General features: G+C 49.4%; 1 protein-coding gene across 2 annotated transcripts in view; it reads left to right on the plus strand.

Annotated features, from left to right (window-relative positions):
* Lmna (lamin A/C) overlaps positions 1–6238 on the plus strand; it is a 28186-nt gene extending 21948 nt beyond the window's left edge. The window contains exons 5-14 of one of the 2 annotated variants that reach the window (XM_027393130.2): positions 105–230; positions 459–629; positions 805–930; positions 2082–2302; positions 2392–2614; positions 3234–3341; positions 3438–3557; positions 3953–4042; positions 4746–5012; positions 5275–5301. In XM_027393130.2, the coding sequence (XP_027248931.1) occupies positions 105–230; positions 459–629; positions 805–930; positions 2082–2302; positions 2392–2614; positions 3234–3341; positions 3438–3557; positions 3953–4042; positions 4746–5012; positions 5275–5301 (1479 nt within the window). Of the gene's footprint in view, positions 1–104; positions 231–458; positions 630–804; positions 931–2081; positions 2303–2391; positions 2615–3233; positions 3342–3437; positions 3558–3952; positions 4043–4745; positions 5013–5274 lie in introns of both variants that reach the window. The other variant, XM_027393129.2, reaches the window with a different exon arrangement.
* Positions 6239–16866: the final 10628 nt, after the last annotated feature.

The raw sequence follows: 16866 nt of genomic DNA on the forward strand, positions 1-16866 counted from the left end.
GCACTGAAGGCCTTCACTGCCTCTAGACCCATTCTCCCTGGGAACAGCTATCACTCAGCTTCTTTGACATGTCCTCTACATGACCTGTGCTTTCTTCCTCTCAGCTCGAGGCAGCCCTAGGTGAGGCTAAGAAGCAACTTCAGGATGAGATGCTTCGGCGAGTGGATGCTGAGAACAGGCTGCAGACTCTGAAGGAGGAACTGGACTTCCAGAAGAACATCTATAGTGAGGTGAGCACCATGCTGTACAGGCCGAGAGCTGATTAGCAACAGCTGGACATTGGGCTCAGGGCTCAGGCCAAACTCCCCTGCCTGAAGTCTGCGTGTACCTAGATCCCAGGCTGATGGAGGGCTGCCTGTGGCCTGTAGGGTTAAGGCAAGGCAGGGAGCACGGACTTCTGGGTCTCAGCTTCTAAGGAGCCATTCTGATGTACATTCCTGTGTCTTGAACCCTTTTAGGAGCTGCGTGAGACCAAGCGCCGGCATGAGACCCGGCTCGTGGAGATTGATAACGGGAAGCAGCGTGAGTTTGAGAGCCGGCTGGCCGATGCCTTGCAGGATCTGAGGGCCCAGCATGAGGACCAGGTGGAGCAGTACAAGAAGGAGCTAGAGAAGACATACTCTGCCAAGGTGCTGGCCTCACCCTGTCCTCTCCCTGGTGCTGCCTCAATGCCTGTCCTATCCATGCTGGGTGTGCCTTGGGGGTGGGTAGATGGGAGCAGGGAGATTGAGCCAGTGACACCATCCTCAGGTCACTAGCTCTATCCCTCCAGGTTCCTGTTCTAATACTGTGTGCTCCATACAGCTGGATAATGCCAGGCAGTCTGCTGAGAGAAACAGCAACCTGGTGGGGGCCGCCCATGAGGAGCTCCAGCAGTCCCGAATCCGCATCGACAGCCTCTCAGCCCAGCTCAGCCAGCTCCAGAAGCAGGTGACGCCCCGTTTACCCTTTCCACCAGGGCGCTGGGCTAAGCAGATCCTGCAGAAGCCCACTGTGAAGAGGGGGAGTAGAGGGGAAAAGGGACCGCAGGACTACACACTATGGTTTGGAGTCTCATGTCTACTGTGTTCCAGCATCCCCCTTCAGCTTGCCTTGGTCCTCAGAGCCTCTTTTTTACCTTTTGTATGAAAGGTTTTTCCTGTTTACTGTGTGTGCTGGGGATTAAACCCGAGGAGGCCTCGGGCGTGGTAAACAGGTGCTTCTTTTTTCTCCGTATTTGAAAATGGAGATTACCTTGGGCTGGGCTAGTGGCTTAGTTGGTAGAATGCTTGCTTATCATGCATGCAGCCCTGGTTCTATCCCCAGCACCACATAGAACCTGGCATGGTGGTACCTGCCTTTCAACCCAGGCTGTAATATCAGGGATTCAAGGTCATCCTCAGCTTTATAGCAAGTTTGAGACCAGCCCAGACTACATGAGACCCTGTCTCAAAAACAGAAAAGCCAGGCAGTGGTGGTGCACAATTTTAATTCCAGCACTTGGAGGCATAGAGAGGTGGATCTCTATGAGTTCAAGACTAACCTAGTAAAAAAACAAAAATAAAAAACAACAACAAAAACCCAAACCAAAATCAAATAAAAAATAATGCTTAAAATATAAGAAGAAAGAGAAGAATGGAAAATGGTGAACACTCTTGTCCTCCCCAATTCACAGATCTGTCATAACACTGCTGTGTGAGATATTGCAAGTAATATTATTTTAGATGGCTGTGCTATTTGTGGCAAAAGGAGATGGGGGGGAGGGGGTTTAGCCTCAGAAGGAGAGGTTTCAGTTAGATGTTAGATAGAGCTTCCTGGTTACTAGATAAGGCCATGGTGCCCCCCCCCTTTTTTTTTTCTTTCGAGACAGGATCTTTGTGTAACCTTGGCTGTCCTGGAACTCACTGTGTAGACCAGGCTGGCCTCAAACTCACAGAGATCCTCCTGCCTCTGCCTCCCGTGTGCTGGGATTAAAGGCATGCGGCACCACCACCTGGCTTGCCATGGTGTTTCTAAGGAGAGCCCACAGATCCTGCCCCCCCTTCTTCATTACTTTTGGCCCTTGGGCGCTCATCACACCTTGCCTTTCCCACCCATCCCAGTTGGCAGCCAAGGAGGCAAAGCTGCGTGACCTGGAGGACTCCCTGGCTCGAGAGCGGGATACTAGCCGGCGGCTGCTGGCTGAAAAAGAGCGAGAGATGGCCGAGATGCGGGCGAGGATGCAGCAGCAGCTCGATGAGTATCAGGAGTTGCTGGACATCAAGCTGGCCCTGGACATGGAGATCCATGCCTATAGAAAGCTGCTGGAGGGCGAGGAGGAGAGGTGAGCCAGGAGGGGTCGAAAGACGTTGGCAGGAGCCTCTGGACTGCAACTACCATGACTAACCCCCCACCTTGTCTCCACCTTCCCAGGCTACGCCTGTCCCCCAGCCCTACCTCGCAGCGCAGCCGTGGCCGCACCTCTTCTCACTCATCCCAATCGCAGGGTGGGGGCAGCGTCACCAAAAAGCGCAAGCTGGAGTCCACTGAGAGCCGGAGCAGCTTCTCACAGCACGCTCGCACTAGCGGGCGGGTGGCTGTGGAGGAAGTAGATGAGGAGGGAAAGTTTGTGCGGCTGCGCAACAAGTCCAACGAGGTGGGCCTCAGGATCAGAGTCTTGCATTCAATAGCTGGGCGACATTGGTTCTCATGGAGCATCCATCTCTCTGGGAATTTGGAGTGTGACAGTCCCTACATCTCTAAAATTGTTGGGAAGATGGAAGATACCAGTGTGTGTGGCACAGTATACATGTTCACACAGCCACAGTAGGACCCTTGAGGGATAGGGTAGAGAGGCTAGTAGGTTTGAATACCAGAGATGGTGGTGGCAGACCTGGTTTTTGTTGTTGTTGTTATTTTTTATTTTTTATTTTTTGGATCAAGCTATTCCCCCTGTCCCCATGCCTCAGTACCAAAATCTGTAGTAGCTGGGACTACAGGTGTACACTATGGCATCTGGCCTACCCCGGCTCTTTTGTGAGATAAGTACCAGGTTGAAGACAGACTTTGAAGATTCTCCCCCCCCCCCCATGGAAGGCCTCATCCTCCCCGGGGAGCAGAAAGGGGATGGGTTAGGGAGTTAGTGGGGGGCAGGGGAGTTAGAAGGAACTGGGATTGACATGTAAAACAAGCTTGTTTCTAATTTAAATGAAAAAATAGAAAAAAAAAAAAGTACCGGGTTGAGTCTCCCGTTCTCCTCCCTCCCTCACTGGCAGGACCAGTCCATGGGAAACTGGCAGATCAAGCGTCAGAATGGTGATGACCCCTTGATGACATATCGCTTCCCACCAAAGTTCACTCTAAAGGCTGGGCAGGTGGTGACGGTGAGTGGAAGGGTGTTTGGGATTCTGGAGTGGAGAAGTTGGCCTCTGGACAGGAGCGTTAAGAATAAACACACTTCTTAAACTGTCTTTTCCCAGATCTGGGCTGCAGGAGCTGGGGCCACCCATAGCCCCCCTACTGACTTGGTGTGGAAGGCACAGAACACCTGGGGCTGTGGGAACAGCCTTCGTACAGCTCTCATCAACTCCACTGGAGAAGTGAGTATGTTGCAGCCTGGACCAGGCTCCCCCTGGTGGCCATAATGAGAGTCAGCTGCCCTCAACCCAATGCAACCTTGAATCACGTTCCAAGTGCCCACCCAGTAAGCAAGCTAGAAGTCTCCCCAGCAGGGTAATGGGTGGAAATCAGCCAGTGAATGTTGTTAGCTGCAGACTCGGCCTAAAGAGAGCTGATCTCCCAGGGGTGTCCTTTCTATATGTGTGCACAAGCACACTCCTTGACTCCAGTGTTAGAGGTCAGAGCAAACAGCCGGTTAGGGCAGAGCCTGGGAAGGTTCTAGGTGGTTATAGAGGGTTCTGGGAAGGTACTATGGGTAGACAGGCTGCATGGCCCCCACCCCCTGACTCTTGGGCCTGGGCCTATGTTCCCATAGGAAGTGGCCATGCGCAAGCTGGTGCGCTCAGTGACCATGGTTGAGGACGATGAGGATGAGGATGGAGATGAACTGCTCCATCACCACCACGTGAGTGGCGGCCGCCGCTGAGACCCAGCCCACATGGGTAGCCCTACCAGCCTAGGGCAGCTCCCCCACCTCTATGCCAAAGGTCTTTTCATTAAAGAATGTTTTGGAATGCCACTTGCTGCCCTGGCCTTTCTTCTCTCTCCTCCCTCTACCTTGAACAGGGAACCCAGGTGTCTGGTAAGGAAGGGAGTGGGAACTTTCTGGTGCCAAGGACTGTTCCACGGTGGCAGTGGACAAGGATCTGGATTTGTCTCCTGGGAAGGGGATGGGAGGACAGAGATGGCCCCAGCCCTGCCTCTCCCCTCCCTGCATGCATTCCTCTGCTGTCTCTTCTTCATCTGCTGCATGCTTCTTCTCACGTTCCCCTTATTTCCCGGCAACAGTGATTTCTCTCATTCCTGTCCCCTCCCTCACAAATTAAATATCTCCATCTCTGATCTCCCTCCCAATTTCCCTGTGAGATCCTAGGATTCAGGACAGTGTGAAAGCCACACCTCTCCATCTCGAAGCCTTCCTGGCCATTTTCCCCTGTCATGTCCTTCCTCCTAGCCACAGGCCTCCCAAGTCCCTATTCACTCCAGCTGTCTGGGTACAGAGGTCATCTTCCTGCCCAATGGCCAGGAAACTATAGGAGCCCAGAGCCTGGTCCTAAGCAGTCAGTCCCAGACGCACTGTCCCTCCTGAGCCTTGTCTCCCTTCCCAGGGCTCCCACTGCAGCAGCTCGGGGGACCCCGCTGAGTACAACCTGCGCTCACGCACCGTGCTGTGTGGGACTTGTGGGCAGCCTGCCGACAAGGCTGCCAGTGGCTCAGGAGCCCAGGTGGGCGGATCCATCTCCTCTGGCTCTTCTGCCTCCAGTGTCACAGTCACTCGAAGCTACCGCAGTGTGGGGGGCAGTGGGGGTGGCAGCTTCGGGGACAGCCTAGTCACCCGCTCCTACCTCCTGGGCAACTCCAGTCCCCGGACCCAGGTAAGTCATCATCGATCTGCATCTACCCCTACAGCAGGACACTGCTCACTAAGCAGCAGGGCAGGGCAGGCCACGGGAGTGGGACCCTCCTCCTTGTAGCCCCTCTTACACCCTGCCCCTCCTGTCTGAACCCCAGACTTGAGGGCAGGGCCAGAGCCAGAGGGTGAGGGTTGGGGGGACACACACCCCTTTGGGGTCAGGGAGGGAAAGGATGGGCCAGCCACTGTGCTCGCTCACATCTCTGCATTCTCTTCTCTCTTAGAGCTCCCAGAACTGCAGCATCATGTAATCTGGGACCTGCCAGGCAGGGGTGGGGCCAGAGGCCACCTGCTCCCACCTCACCTCATGCCCACCTCCTGCTCTGCACCTAATGGGAGCAGGCCTGAAGCCAAAGAAAAAATTTATTTCCTGCCTTTGGGTTTTTTTTCTTCTTCTTCTATTTTTTTTTCTAAGAGAAGTTATTTTCTACAGTGGTTTTATACTGAAGGAAAAACACAAGCAAAAAAAAAAGTCTCTATCTCAATCCTAAGTCCTTCCCATACTTTCCCTGTATCTGCCTTAAAATCAATGGGCTTCTTTCTCCAAGGAGCCCAGGGAAAGGACTGCTTTTATAACGGCTAGTTTTTGTCCTGCTGCCTTGGCCTTGCGCTTATCCCAGCACCCTGTGACATGGTGCCTGAGAGGCAGGCGTGGAGTTCTCTTCATCAGCCTCCTCCAGACAGCTGGCCCACTGCCACGCCGGCTGCAGAGAAAGGGGGTGCAGAGGGGATGGCTGAGAGAGGTCAAGCCCCTCCTGGTTCCACTGCACTTGGCTGAGCCTCCTCTGCCTGCCTTATACTCTTCCTGCCCCTCCCTAGCCTGGGGTCAGTGGATTCTCCCAGGCACCCCTGCCATGCTTGCTTTTTCTATATTTTATTTAGACAAAGATGGGAGTGAGGTGGGAGGAGGAGGGAAGGCCAGTCTGAGCCTGCCTTTTCCCAGCTTTAGAGCCTGGTGGGCCCTGTCCAGTCACTGGAAGGCAAAATCAAGTGGGAAGAGTGAGAAAGTAGGCTGCTGCAAAGGGCGAGAGCCGGCTGCGGCCCTGCCACAAGGGAGGCCTGTGAGTAGAGTAGAGTAGAGGGTGTGATGATTGGTGGTTACGGTAAACACTAAGGAGCCCTTCACCCCATTTCCCATCTGCACCTCTGCTCTCCCTCCAAATCAATACACTAGCTGTTTCCATCCTGGATGCTGTGCTGTCTCTCTTTGTTGGGTGTCACGTGTGTTTTGAGGGGCACACACATGCACACACATGCACACACAGGTCCCTGCATATTCAGTGCTACCCAGCCTCACCCTTGTCTAGGGCCACGGGAAGATGTGAAGGGGCATCTGTGAAGACGGGCACATGTGGGCCGAAGGAGAGGCTTTTCCTTCCTAACCTTCATCTGCCCAGCACTGGTCCAGCACCTTCTAAATGGGGCCCTCATGTGTGAACCAGAAGACACAGGAACACAGATAGAGGGCAGAGTAGCTGGGTAGGAGCAGCAGAACTTCTCTTGCAAAAGGCCAAACCTGTAGTCCCAGCACTCTGGATGCTTCGATTGCCTTGGTAGGTTGAGATATTCTCAGGGTTAGAAAAGCCAGGTGTGGCTCACACCTGTAATTTCAACACCTAGGAAGCAGGGGCAGGAGGACTGCTGCAAGCTCAAGGCCAGCCTGGTCTACATAGTGAGTTCCAGGTCATCTAGAGACTCTGTCACTAAATAAATAAATAAATATTTTTAAAAAAAGGAAGGAAGGAAAAGTCTGGGGAGTTTGAGACTACTAGCCTGGGATACATGAGACCTGTTTCCAAAACAAAATGTCAGGAGGCAGAGGCAGGTGGATCTCTGTGAGTTTGAGACCAGCCTGGTCTACAAGAGCTAGTTCCAGGACAGCCTCTAGAGCCACAGAGAAACCCTGTCTCGAAACAACATCATTCTGGGCATTCAGTCAAAAGTGATTGAGGGCTGAAAAGATGACTCAGAAGGTAAGAACTTGTACGGCTTTTGCAGAGGACCCGAGTTTGGTTCCCAGCACTCTTATCTGTTGGCTCACAACTGCCTATAACTCCAACCTTAGGGCATCTAACCCATCTTCAGGTCTCCAAGAGCGGCTGCTTTGAAAATGCACCCCCCATATACCCTAATTAAACAAACCCTTTTAAAGAAATGAGTGAGCTAGATACAGTGTTGTGTGCCTCTAATCTCAGTATTCCAGAGGTGGAGGCAGGTGGAAGATTCTAAGTTTGAGGCCAGCCTGTTATATATAGCAAGTTCCAACAACCAGGGCTATATAGAAGAGACTCTGTCTCTTTGGTTTTTGGAGACTTTTTTTTTCTGTATAGCTTTGGAGGCTGTCCTGGAACTAGCTCTTGTAGATCAGGCTGGTCTTGAACTCACAGAGATCCGCCTGCTGCTGCCTCCCAAGTGCTGGGATTAAAGGCGTGCACCACCACTGCTCAGCTCAAGAGACTGTCTTTAAAAAAGTGGAGGTGTTGAGGGTCAATGCGATGGCTTCATAGGTAAAGGCACTTGCTAACCTAAGTTCCATCTCTAAGACCCACCTGTTGGAAGGAGAGAACCACTTCCCTCACACTGGCTTTGACCTACATGTGCATGCCTGTTCTGTGGTACAGTTCTAGGGAAGACTGAACAAATGACTACTGACCCCAGGTAAAGAAATGACAATAGATCAAAGTAATGAATCACAAAAGTCCAACTTGGTAAACCAGTGAGTTTTATTAGGGTAACTGACAGTATGGGTGGGGGGTTAATGAATCAAAGATGGCTGCCTAACCAAAGCCCACCCCAACATGGATGACGCTCATAAAAGCTGGACATGGGGCTGGGCGTTGGTGGTGCACACCTTTAATCCCAGCACTTGGGAGGCAGAGGCAGGCGGATCTCTGTGAGTTCGAGGCCAGCCTGGTCTACAGAGCGAGTGCCAGTATAGGCTCCAAAGCTACACAGAGAAACCCTGTCACAAGGGGAAAAAAAAAAAAACAAGGAAGGAAGGAAGGAAGGAAGAAAGAAAGAAAAGAAAGAAAGAGAAAAAAGCAAGCAGCAGCATGTTTGGAATTGAAAACAAAATTAGGGGCGGCAGAAGAAATTAATGAAAGGAGAAAGGGCTTTAGAATCACGCTCACAAATCTGGCATCTCCTAGACTGAGGCCCCATAGCCTCGGGGGAAGGGGTGGGAAGATGAAGGGGATGGTGAGAATCCAGCCAGGGTGGGCATGCTCTCCCAGCCCTGTACAAGGCTCCAGCACATATGGGGCTCCTGGCAGGCGAACAGTTCCCAGCCCACTGTTATAGGACGTACATATATGCACTTTCCACCCAGAGCACCTGGGGGCGCCAGGAGTCACACTATGGCTGGGAGGTCTAGTGCGCTGGAAAAAAGGGGTGGGGCAAGGCTCAAAGCAGACAGGAGAAATGTCCCTGACAGCCTAATGGAGAAAGCTTTACCTTCACTGTGCAGTCGAGAACTCCTGCATCCACAGGTCCCAAAGCCAGCTCTTGACTGGGCTGAGAGCCATTAAGACAAGTGCTAAAATATGGTGGCAAACTGGCCTGAGTGTAGAATCCGCAGTTAGTATCCTCATGCTCTTGGTTTTTCATGAGCTACACACAACTCATCATTCAGGCCTCAAAGGAATATTTTGTTCATATTTTTGTTAAAAATGTAATACAGGACTGGCGAGACAGTAAGGGCACCAACCTAACTATATTAGTTTGGTATCTGGAGCCTACATGATGAAAGAGAGATGGAACTCCCAAAAGTTGTTCTCTGCCCTCCATATGAGCACGCGCGCGCGCCCACACACACACACATTAATATCTTTAAGATAAATAATGTGGCCGGGTATTGGTGGCACACGCCTTTAATCCCAGCACTCGGGAGGCAGGAGGCAGGCAGATCTCTGAGTTGGAGAACAGCCTGGTCTACAGAGCAAGTTCCAGGACAGGCTCCAAAGCTACAGAGAAACCCTGTCTCGACCAACCCCCCCCCCATTAAAAAAGAAAAAAAAAGTAAAAATGTGTTGCTGGAGAGATGGCTCAGCCGTTAAGAGCTCTGTCTGCTCTTCCAGAGGTCCTAGGGTTCACTTCTCTGCATCAGCATGGCAGCTTACAGCTGTCTGTAACTCCAGCAGTAAGGGATCTGACACCCTCATACAGACATACATGCAGGCAAAACACATGTGAAATAAAAATAAATAATTTTTTAAAAAGGGCACATGCCTTTAATCACAGCACTGGGAAGGCAGAGACAGGCAGATCTTTGTGAGTTCCAGGTCAGTCTGGTTTACAAAGCGAGTTCCAGGACAGCCAGAGCTGTTACACAGAGAAACCCTGTCTCAAAACAAACAACAAAAAAAGAAAGAAAAAGAGAAATAATTCGATACACTCCTGCAAATCTGATACACAATTTTTTTGTTTTCTTTCTTTACAAATATAAGGCACTCTGGCCTCTAAGCACATTTTCACCCATGTGGTGCTCACACACTCATGCAGATACTCACACCCATAAATAAAAATAAGTAAATGTAAAGAAATTCTTGTCACTCATCCATGGAAATGATCTCTGTAGACTAGGCTGGCCTCGAACTCACAGAGATCCGCCTGCCTCTGCCTCACGAGTGCTGGGATTAAAGGCGTGTGCCACGGCTTTAGAATATATTTTATGTGTAAATGTTTTGCCCACATATAGGTTTGTCACAACTTGTGTGCCTGGTGCCCTTAGAAGTCAGAAGAGGGAGTTGGATTCCCTGGAACTGGAGTTACAGACAGTTGTGACCTGCCATGTGGGTCCTGGGAATCAAACCTGGGTCCTCTAGAAGAACAGCCAGTCATCTTAAGCTCTGAGCCTTCTCTTCATCCCCTCACAGGTGTGCTTGTTTGTTTTTGTTTTAACGTGTATTTATTTCAGGAAGACAGGAAGCACCTCAGCACAAATGTGGAGGTCAGAGAACATCCCCGTGGGAGTCAATTCCCTCTTTCTACTATATCCGCCTGGGAATCAAATGCAGGCCATGAGGCTTGGTGGCAAGTGCTCCTATCTTCTGAGCCATCTATCTATATCCATGCTTCATTCTGAGAGTGCAGTCCCTCACTGCAGTAAGATATGACAGTAGAAAGTTGGAGACAGTGGATCACATTAGTCAGAGGGTAGAAAGAAACCACAGTGTGCCCTCATCTGCCCCCTCCCCTTATTTTATGAGTCTCCTGTATCTCAGACTAGGCTTGAGAACACGCTTTGTGGTTGAGGATGACCTCCTGCCTCTATTTCCTGAGTGCTGGGATTCCATAATACCACACCAAGTTTACAGGATGCTGGGGTTGAACCCAGCGCTTTATGAATGCGAGGCAAGCCCTCTATGGAGCTACACACTCACCCCCTTGTCCCTTTCCTTACTATTCCATTTAGGAGGGGCTGCCTATATTCAGGGTTGGTCTTCCCGCCTTACTAAGCATCTCTAGAACCACCCCACCCGGGCATACCAGACGTATCTCAGGGCACTCCAGACACAGGCAGGTTAAAAATGGAGATTATCACACTGGGTGTGATGGCACACACTTTTAGTTCTAGCACTCGGGAGGCAGAGGCAGGCAGATCTCTTTGAGTTTGAGGCCAGCCTGGTCTACAGAGCAAGTTCCAGGACAACCAGGGCTACAAAGAGAAACCAAATCTCAAAAAAAAAAAAAAAAAAAAAAAATTACCACCACAGGTTCCATCCCCAGCACTAGCTCTGGCTGCCAGTTCTGTTCAGCCAGTGGTTTTGTACAGTTGGGTTTTCTGTTTCCTTTGAGTCTGCTGTTGTATTGACAGCTGTCAGTGGTTAAGATCTCTCTGCCCTGGGGAGATTTAGTTCTACCCAGTAAGAAAGTCTGGCATCAGACAGGAATTTTCTTATCATTGTCACTGTACATTTCCTGCCAAACTCTAAACTAAAATAAACTCTTCCTTCTTTAAGTTGTTGGGTTTTTGTTTCTTTGTTGCTGTTTGTTTTGTTTTGTTTTTGAGACAGTTCTCTGTTTAGCTTTGGCTGGCCTGGAATCCACTCTGTAGACCAGGCTGGCCTGGAACTCACAGACACTTGGATTAGAGGTGTGTGCTGCCATGCCAGGCTTGCCTCACTTTATTTTTATCAGGTGTTTTGCCAAAACCACAAGATAAGTAATACAGTTAGTTCTGAGAGACAGAGCCCCACTCTGTATCGAAGGTTGGCCTGGAACTCATGGTGATCCACCTGCCTCAGTTTCCTGAGTTCTGGGATTATCATCACCAGCCACCATAATGAAGCTTATTTGTTTATCATATTAAGAGAGAGTTTTCCCCTCTGGAGTGTATCTATCTCTAATCATACACATGCAAACATTTCATAAATGATGCTTGTTATAGATGTGCCCCCAGCTTTATTGAGGTATAACTGAAAGACATTAATTATATACATTTATGACATATAATGTGGGGTTTTAAGATATGTAATCATTGTAAAACAATTATCAAGCTAATTAACTGTTGTTCAGCTATTTTTTTTTTCCAGACTGAAGCATTCCCTCCTGGAGGAAGGCTTCTACTACTGATGAAGTAAATGAAATAAGCCCAGGCAGTAAACAAAGCTTGTAGGTCACAGGAAGCTCCTGAAACTTAGAAGAGTCACAAAGCCATATATGTAGTAGTAACAGCAGCTGGGCAGAGGAGACTTAAAGACCCACCAGGCTGCCTGCAAGTTGTGCATGGAGTTCTGGGCATGTGACTGTCCTGAGTCCTCTCCCCAGCTGGGGTGCTCTTTAGCTTATGCAGTTGCAACTGAGTCACAGTGCTCCCGTGAGTAACTCTCATCAGGAGTCCTGTAAGTAACTTCAGTAAACTGGCTCACCAGGCTAGGCTTAACATCTTCTGTTTTTTTCTTTTTTTGAGACAGGGTCTCATTTTGTAGCCCTTGTTGAGCCTGACTTTGTTATATAGACCAGCGCGGCCTTGAACTCACAATGATTAGAACTATAGGGATATGCCACTGTGCCTGGCAATTTCTTTGGTCTGTCCTTGTTGCTAAGTCTGTGGTAAAAGCCGGGTGGTGGTGGTGGCGGTGGTGGCGGTGGTGGCGGTGGTGGCAGTGGCAGCGCAGCGGTGCACGCCTTTAATCCCAGCAGCACTCGGGAGATAGAGGCAGGTGGATCTCTGTGAGTTCCAGACCAGTCTGGTCTACAAGAGCTAGTTCCAGGACAGCCTCCAAAGCCACAGAGAAACCCTGTCTTGAAAAACAAAAAAACAAAATAAAAAACAAACAAACAAACAAACAAACCAAAAAGACCCCCCAAAATCTGTGATGAACCAACACTTGTTAGGAAAAGTCACACAACACATGCATTCTCCGTGGTCTCTGCTTCAGTTCCTGCCATGGCTTTCCCTGATAATGGACTGTACCTGTAAGCCAAATAAACCCTTTCCTTCCCAAGTTCTTTTGCTCATAGATCCTTATCATAGCAATAGAAATTGTGGTGATTTGAATTAAAATGGCCCCATAGGGAGTGGTGCTATTAGGAAGTGTGGCCTTGTTGGAGGAAGGGTTTCCCTGGGGGTGGGCTTTGAGGTTTCAAACGCTAAAGCCAGGTCCCGGGTCACACTCTCTTTTCCTATTGCCTGCTCATCCAGTTGTAGAACTCTTAGCTACCTTTCCAGCACCATGCCTGCCTGCATGCCACAATGCTTCCTGCTATGACAATAATGGGCTAACCTTCTGAACTGTAAGCCAGCCCCAATTAAATATTCTCCTTTATAAGAGTTGCTATGATCATGATGTCTCTTTACAGTAATAGAAACCCTAAGACAGAATGTGTGGTAGTTTGAATGTAATTGATTCCCTATAGGAATTGGCACTATTAGATGGTGTGGTCTTGTAGAAGAAGGTGTGGCCCTGTTGGAGTAAGGCCAACACTCCTTGTTGGAATGTCACTGTGGGGGTGAGCTTTAAGGTCTCCCTTTCTCAAGCTGTTGTACCCAGACTCTGATCCCCCACAACCACCAAGAGACCAGATCCCACACAAAAGTAAAGAGTCTTTTTAATTATGAGTTAACTTGGGTCTTTCTGTTAGACCCCCTGAAAACTCAGGTATCCCGGATCCCAGGCCACGACTGCGGTCACCCCAATCACCAGGCGGATTCGAGAGCTTGATGCAAACTGCACGAGGCTTTATTGTAATCCAACGAGCTAACCCCATGTTAGCTCGGGTCTTTCAGCCACCCGCCATGGCGGATGGCTAGCAAAAGAAGGCTCCTAGGGCCTCCCAAGAGATCTTATAGGACAGCCTAAGGGGAGTGTCTAGGGGTACGCACAGGCTCAGGATTGGTGTGCCTCCAGGCTTGCCCTGTGTTGATTGGTCAACTGGTTGTTATGGCCCATAGGCCCTCCCAGGGTGGTTGCTATACTTTGTGCAGTCATTGCTGTGCGCTTGTCCGTAAAGCACACCCAGAGTCGTAAAGCATAGCGCCACCAGCTAACTTCTGATTGGTTCCTTGTCACGAGGCAGGCATCTGACTTTCTAGTGTCTAGGACAAGGTCATAGAAGCACATTTTTGGCCGTTATGGCTGCAAAAAGGGAAGCTGGTCCCTTCATTTCATCTATCCGACACAGCAGGTGGAGTAGAAGGGACCCCAAGCAGCAGTGGAGCAGGACATATATTGGGGTAGAGCAAGGGGAGTGTCTGAGGGTCCACTAGTTGCATAGCAACAGTCTCAGGATTGGTGCACCTCCAGGCATGGGCCACCTGTCCTGGGTTGATTGGTCAGCTGCAGCTGCAGAAAGGTTGCTGTACCTAGAGGCCCTGCATGCCACTATTATCAATAAAGCAATCCAGAGCCTGCCAGCTAACTTCTGATTGGTTTCTTGCCACATGGTTATGAACATAGTTGAGCAAATGCCCTTGTAGTGTGAGAGTGCATCCTTTGGGTATATGCCCAAAAGTGGTATTTCAGGGTCTTGAGGTAGATTGATTCCTAATTTTCTGAGAAACCACCATCCTGATTTCCATAGCGGCTGTACAAGTTTGCACTCCCACCATCAATGGAGGAGTGTTCCCCTTTCTCCACATAGGCTGTCATCAGTGTTTTGATCTTAGCCATTCTGATCAGTATAAGATGGCATCTCAAAGTTGTTTTGTTTTGCATTTCTCTGATGACTAAAGATGTTGAGCATTTCCTTAAGTGTCTTTCAGACATTTGAGATTCCTCTGTTGAGAGTTCTCTGTTTAGAGACGCTGTACTGTACTTTTTTTTTTTTTCTTCTTTCTAGAGACAGGGTTCCTCTGTGGCTTTGGAGGCTGTCCTGGAACTAGGTCTTGCAGACCAGGCTGGTCTGGAACTCACAGAGATCAGCCTGCCTCTGCCTCCCGAGTGCTGGGACCTGGTGTGCCACCACTGCCCAGCGAGATGCTATACTTCTTAATAAACTTGCTTGGCATAAGTCATCAGCTATGGAAGACCTGCTGGTCCCAGCTATGCTTTTCCCCCTTTATTTCTTATCCCCAGTCCTCCCACTCAACACCTCACCATTCAGGGACCTTTATTCCAGCCCGCTGGGGGTGGTGCCATCCCTGGGGAAAGTGGTCCTGGGTTGTCTAAAAAAGCTGACTAAGCAAGCCATACGGAGCAAGCCAGCAACTAGTGCTCCTCTGTGTTCTGTGCTTTAGTTCCTCTCCAGATTTCCACTTGAGTTCCAGCCCCTACTTCCCCACTGATGGATTGAGACATGGAAGGCTACACCAAATAAAACCTTTCCTTCCCCAGATGCTTTTGGTCATAATGTTTTATCACAGCAACAGTAGCATAACTAAGATGACAAGGAAGAAGAAAACATGGTAAAAACGATTCGTTACAACTTCTCTGATCTTACCTTTAATACAGAGTAAGAGACAATTCATGATTCAGTATGCAGATGGGGCATTGATAGTGGCCCAGGACAGGAAACTGTGATAATCAGGCAGGTCCCAGCATCTGAATTGCTTGAACTAGAACAACTTTAACAAGCAATAGGAGAGCTCCCTTGACCTTGGCCATGAGGCTGTAGGACACGGATGTGGATGGGACCAGCCTGAGTTGCTGTAGAAGTAGAGAATAGGTTCCCACCCATTCTTAAGACAAAGGAGCTTAAATTGCAGCAGCTTGAGGTAAAAATCAGTCCCTCATGGATTGGCTGCCATGAGCCATTGAGAAAGCAGTTATTATTGAATTCCCAAAAAAAGATCAGAGACTGGAAGACAACAGAGGACAGGCAGGCTTTGGAAGCTTTGCTGTGACCTGAGCCATGTCACCAACCCCAGTAATTTCTTTCACCAGCCCCAATTGTTTGTTTGTTTGTTTGTTTGTTTGAGACAGGGTCTTACTGTTCGGCAGTAGCCCTGGCTGGTCTGGATCTCCCTGAGTTCCACTTGCCTCTGCTTCCTGAGTGCTAGAATTAAAGCTGTATTTCGCCATGCCTTGCAAAAAGAAAAATTAATGCTATACCAATCAGAGGGATTAGAGAAAGGCCATTGGGACAAGGGTTCTGTCTGGATTGCCCAGAAGGAAATGTGGCAAGCTGGAGGTACTGGGGAGGGCTGGCAGGTAACAAGGAGCCAAATGCCGTGAGTTTTGGATGGCTTTACAGCCTGCACAGCAGTTCACAGGTGAATAAGACAAAACAGTGCAGGGCTGGAGAGATCCTCAGCAGTCGGAGCACTTGCTATTCTTACAGAGGACCTGAGTTTGGTTTCCAGAATCCAGGAAGTGGCTTACAACCCTCCATAACTCCACTTCCAGGGCATCTGATGCCTTCTTCAGACCTCCGAGGGCCCCAGTCATGCACCACGTGCATGCAGGCAAATCACTCATACACATAAAATAAAATAAATACATCTTTTAAAAACAGAAAGCAGTACAGGTTAAAAACGATTAAGCATGGGCCATCAAGACAGCTCAGGGGACAAGCCTGACAGCCTGAGTTCCATCACAGGAACCCGTGTAAAGGTGGAACAAGAGACCTGATTCCACGGAGTGTCTTCTGGCTATGGTATGTGCACACCCCCCGCCCCCCCCCCCAGAGAGAGAGAAACACAAACATACACTCAATAAAAATACTTAGGTTGGGGGCCGGAGAGATGGATCAGAAGTTAGGAAACCATACAGCTTTTTCAGAGGACCTGAATTCGGTTTCCAACACCCACATCAGGTAACTCACAAGTGACTGCAACTCAGTTCCAAAGGATCCAATGACTCTGACCCCCTCCAGCATCTGTACTCCTGTGTACATACACGATTAAAAATAAAATTAATCTTAAAAATAAAAAAGGTTTAGCTTGTGTTAGGGCTGGACCCACAATCACCCCAGTGTATGCAGTGTAAGTGTTTCTCCCCTGCAAAGTGTACGAAGCAGGCGTGATGGCGCACGCCTTTAATCTCAGCACTCGGGAGGCAGAAGCAAGTAGATCTCTGTGAGTTTGAGACCAGCCTAGTCCACAGTGTGAGTTCCGGGACAGCCAGGGCTATGCAGAGAAACCCTGTCTCGAAAAACCAAAGACCCAAACCAAACAAACAGAAAAGCATGTGGGTCGGGGTGGGGTGCCCTAGTGGCTAAGAGTGCATGCTGCTCTTCCAAAAGACCCAGGTTCAAGATCTTAACAATGATCTGTAAAACTACAGCTTCAAGGGATCTGAAGCCCTGATCTGGCCTCAAAATACATTCCGTATGTTTAAAAGACACACAGGCAAATCATTTGCACACATAAAATGATAATAAACAAAATCCAGAAGATGATACAAAGTAAAGTAGAAGTGATTCTTTGAAGAAAG

This window comes from Cricetulus griseus, assembly GCF_003668045.3.
Source record: "Cricetulus griseus strain 17A/GY chromosome 1 unlocalized genomic scaffold, alternate assembly CriGri-PICRH-1.0 chr1_0, whole genome shotgun sequence".
Classification (NCBI taxonomy): Eukaryota; Metazoa; Chordata; class Mammalia; order Rodentia; family Cricetidae; genus Cricetulus; species Cricetulus griseus.